This window comes from Vombatus ursinus, unplaced genomic scaffold (genome assembly GCF_900497805.2).
Source record: "Vombatus ursinus unplaced genomic scaffold, bare-nosed wombat genome assembly UNPS02015016.1, whole genome shotgun sequence".
Classification (NCBI taxonomy): domain Eukaryota; kingdom Metazoa; phylum Chordata; class Mammalia; order Diprotodontia; family Vombatidae; genus Vombatus; species Vombatus ursinus.
In genome coordinates, this window is record NW_020954794.1 from 653,394 (window position 1) to 656,479 (window position 3,086).

At 46.8% G+C, this 3,086-nt stretch overlaps 1 protein-coding gene across 1 annotated transcript; it reads right to left on the reverse strand.

The window, feature by feature from the left end:
* Nucleotides 1-279: 279 nt before the first annotated feature.
* On the reverse strand, nucleotides 280-2,716 carry LOC114030839 (immunoglobulin kappa light chain-like). The gene is made up of 2 exons (XM_027845747.1): nucleotides 1,219-2,716; nucleotides 280-1,065 (listed from the first exon to the last, which is right to left on the reverse strand). The coding sequence occupies exons 1-2, from the start codon at nucleotides 1,475-1,477 to the stop codon at nucleotides 527-529; spliced, it is 798 nt and encodes a 265-aa protein (XP_027701548.1). The 5' UTR covers nucleotides 1,478-2,716; the 3' UTR covers nucleotides 280-526.
* Between the last annotated feature and the right edge of the window lie 370 nt (nucleotides 2,717-3,086).

A 3,086-nucleotide genomic window follows, 5' to 3' on the forward strand; every position in this document is an offset into this window, starting at 1 on the left:
TTAATCAAAGCCTTCCAGAGCTCAGTTGCAAGCAATTTATATTCCTTTGGTCAATGCCCCTAAATGTAAGTGTATGATTCTCCATGGGGAGGAAGGAAAAAATGGATGGAGGAAGGAAAGAATGAGCATTGCCTAACTGACAGTTAGAAACTCAACAGTTGGGTCTCCAGTGGGGCAGCTACTCCTCTTCACAGATTGTTGTTCATCCTTCATTCTTGAAGAGACCAATGGCATCAGGAAGGTGATGTCTTGACTTGCAAGTGAATTGGTTTGAAGTGAGGCCTGGCTGTGCAAAGTCACTAGCCTCACTTTCTCCTCCAGAGGCATCTGAGTCCAGTAGCAAGATATTGATCAGATTGACTGGAGGTGGCCTCTGAGACCTGAGAAAGAGAAATGCAAAACAGACCTGGGAAAGATCTCTCTCCCACTCGATCCGTGGCCATCACATTGTTTTCACCTAGGAGGGCAGAGTAAGAATGAGACCAGCTCCTGGAAGCAGCCCCCTGGAAAGGTTTGTGGTCTTTGGCTAAAGCATCCCAGTCAGAAGATTCTTTGTCTTCCACCTTTTTCTCTCTCTTCTTAATCTTTCTACCTGGACCAGGGTCCCTGGGACAAATGGCTCCTGCAGCAGGGCAAAATTGGGCCCAATTCTCCCCTGAGGCCAGTGGTTGGGGCAAGCCTGTGACTCTGGGGAAGCAGCTGCTCCCCTGTGCTGAAGGGCTGAGCAGCCTGAAGAGGTTTTTTGTTCAGGGCTGAAACACTGTGGGAATGGAGCATTATAATACTGAGAACAGTAATAATCTGCCACATCCTCAGCCTGAAGTGCACTGATGGTGAAGGTGAAATCTGTCCCAGAACCACTGCCACTGAACCTGGCAGGGACTCCAGATTCCAGGGAGGAAGCATCATAGATCAGGAGCTTGGGGGCCTGTCCTGGTTTCTTTTGGATCCAGGGCATCCACTTGCTAACGCTGGAAATGGCCTTGCAGCTGATGGTGACTCTGTCCCCTGGAGCCACAGACAGGGAGGCTGGGGACTGGATCAATACAATGGCTGCCTGGGATTCTGATGAAGAGATTTCAGGGAATGAAGAATCCTGTGTAGAGACAGTGAATGCAGGAGTAGTTCCCTTACCCTCAGACTGTGTCAGAGATGCCCACTGGAAAGCTCCTTCCATCTCTAAAATGATGCCAAATTATAGCTCACTGGAAGCCTTACCTTGAGGCCAGAGCAGTAGCAGCCAGAGGAGCAAGGACTGGGAGAGCATTGTGACCCTTGCAGAGGTGGAGGCAGAGAGCTCTGAGTTTATAGGGAGGCTGATGGGAGATATTTTTATCTCAGACTGGGTTTGAGAAGGTGCCCTGGATATCACCAGGCAAAACAGTGCTGGTCCTGCCTGAACTGAAGGACCCCAGGAGTGGTTATATGCACATGGAGGGAGTGGCCCAATTGTATTTCCTTGAAGGCATGACCTCATGTGGCCTCTGTATTTATGGCTCTATTAAATGCACCTGTCTTAGACTGGACATGGTGGTGGCTGTGACAGGTGGCCAATTGTGGTTACAAATGGTAAGAAGGGTGGTAAGGAAAGGGGTGAGGGGCTCTCTTCCCAGGAGAGATCAGATGGCTCTGAGTCTAGAGACCAAGAGTTGATCAGTGCCTATGCAAAGAAGAAAATTAAGAAACAAAGGAAGGAGCTGAGTTAGAAAGAAAACTAAGACCAAGGAACCAACAATATTTAGGGACTCTTAGCTAAGGACACAGGCTTAGATGAAATGGAGATGGAGGGGACTTTGGAGATTCTATGGTCTACTAGGTGGTATAGGGAGAATGTGTCCCCTGAGTTGTTGGGGAGAGAAGTTTATTCTTCTCTTCTGTATTTCTGTTATATCTTTCAAAAACTAAAAAGAAAAAAAAAGTTTGGTGGCTTCAACCTTTCATTTTGTAGATGGGGAAACTGAGGCCAAGAGCAACAGTATGGTTATTCAGGTGCCTTTTTCCTATTAAAGTCCATCATCTCCTTTCCTCCAGTCAGACAGTTTCCATGCCAATCAGCAGTGGAATCCAGCCTATGAGCACCCATAGTATTTCCAGCCTGGTGATATGGGCAGATAAAGTCACAAAACAATTTGGGGGGTAAAGACCCTCAGGCTTTCTGTTCTATAGAGGAACAATTGCCATTTACAATTACTCTGGGACATGGAAACCTAAACGGTGACTCAGAAAGTTTTGGGCAGGGACTTATTATTGACAAATCAGTGAGAACCATAATGGTTTGTGTATAAGTCATAGTGAAGTAGCTCCATTTGAATCTGAATGGGTTTTATCAAAACCTCATTTTCTAGAACTCAGTCTCAAGCAATTTATATTCCTTTGGTCAGAGCACCCAAATGCAAGTGTATGATTCCCCATGGGGAGGAAGGGAGAAAGGGAGTAAGGGAGGAAGAAAAATTGAGGAAGGAAGGAAGGAAAGAAAGAGGGAGCATTGCCTAACTGGACCTGGGCAGCTACTCCTCTTCACAGATTCTTGTTCATTCTTTGGCTTGAAGAGATTAATTACATCAGGAAGATGATGTCTTGACTTGCAAGTTCATTAGATTTAAGTGAGGTAGGGCTGTACAAAATCACCAGCCTCACTCTCTCCTGGAGAGCCATGTGGGTTCAGTGGGGAGACACAGATCAGGATGACTGGAGATGGACCCTGAGACCTGAGAAAGAGAAAAGAAAAATTGAGACCTGGGAAAGACGTCTCTTTCCACTGCATATGGGGCCATTGTGCCAGTCATCTTGACCTATATCTTGCCACTGGCCTCTGATGACTCTGGAGGAGAGAGTGAAGCTGATGACTTTGCACAGCCCTGCCTCACTTAAATCCAATTCACTGGCAAGTCAAGCCGTCTCCCTCCTGATGTCATTGGTCCTCTTTCAGAAAGGACAAATAACAAACACCAACCAGCCCCCACCTTGGAATCTTTCCCTATGAACAAAACCAGCTGGGTGGCCCCTGACATTCTTAACCCTTCTGTTAGGATTCATGGCAATGACACTTGTTAAGGATGACTGTCAACACTCACTCCCTCAACTAG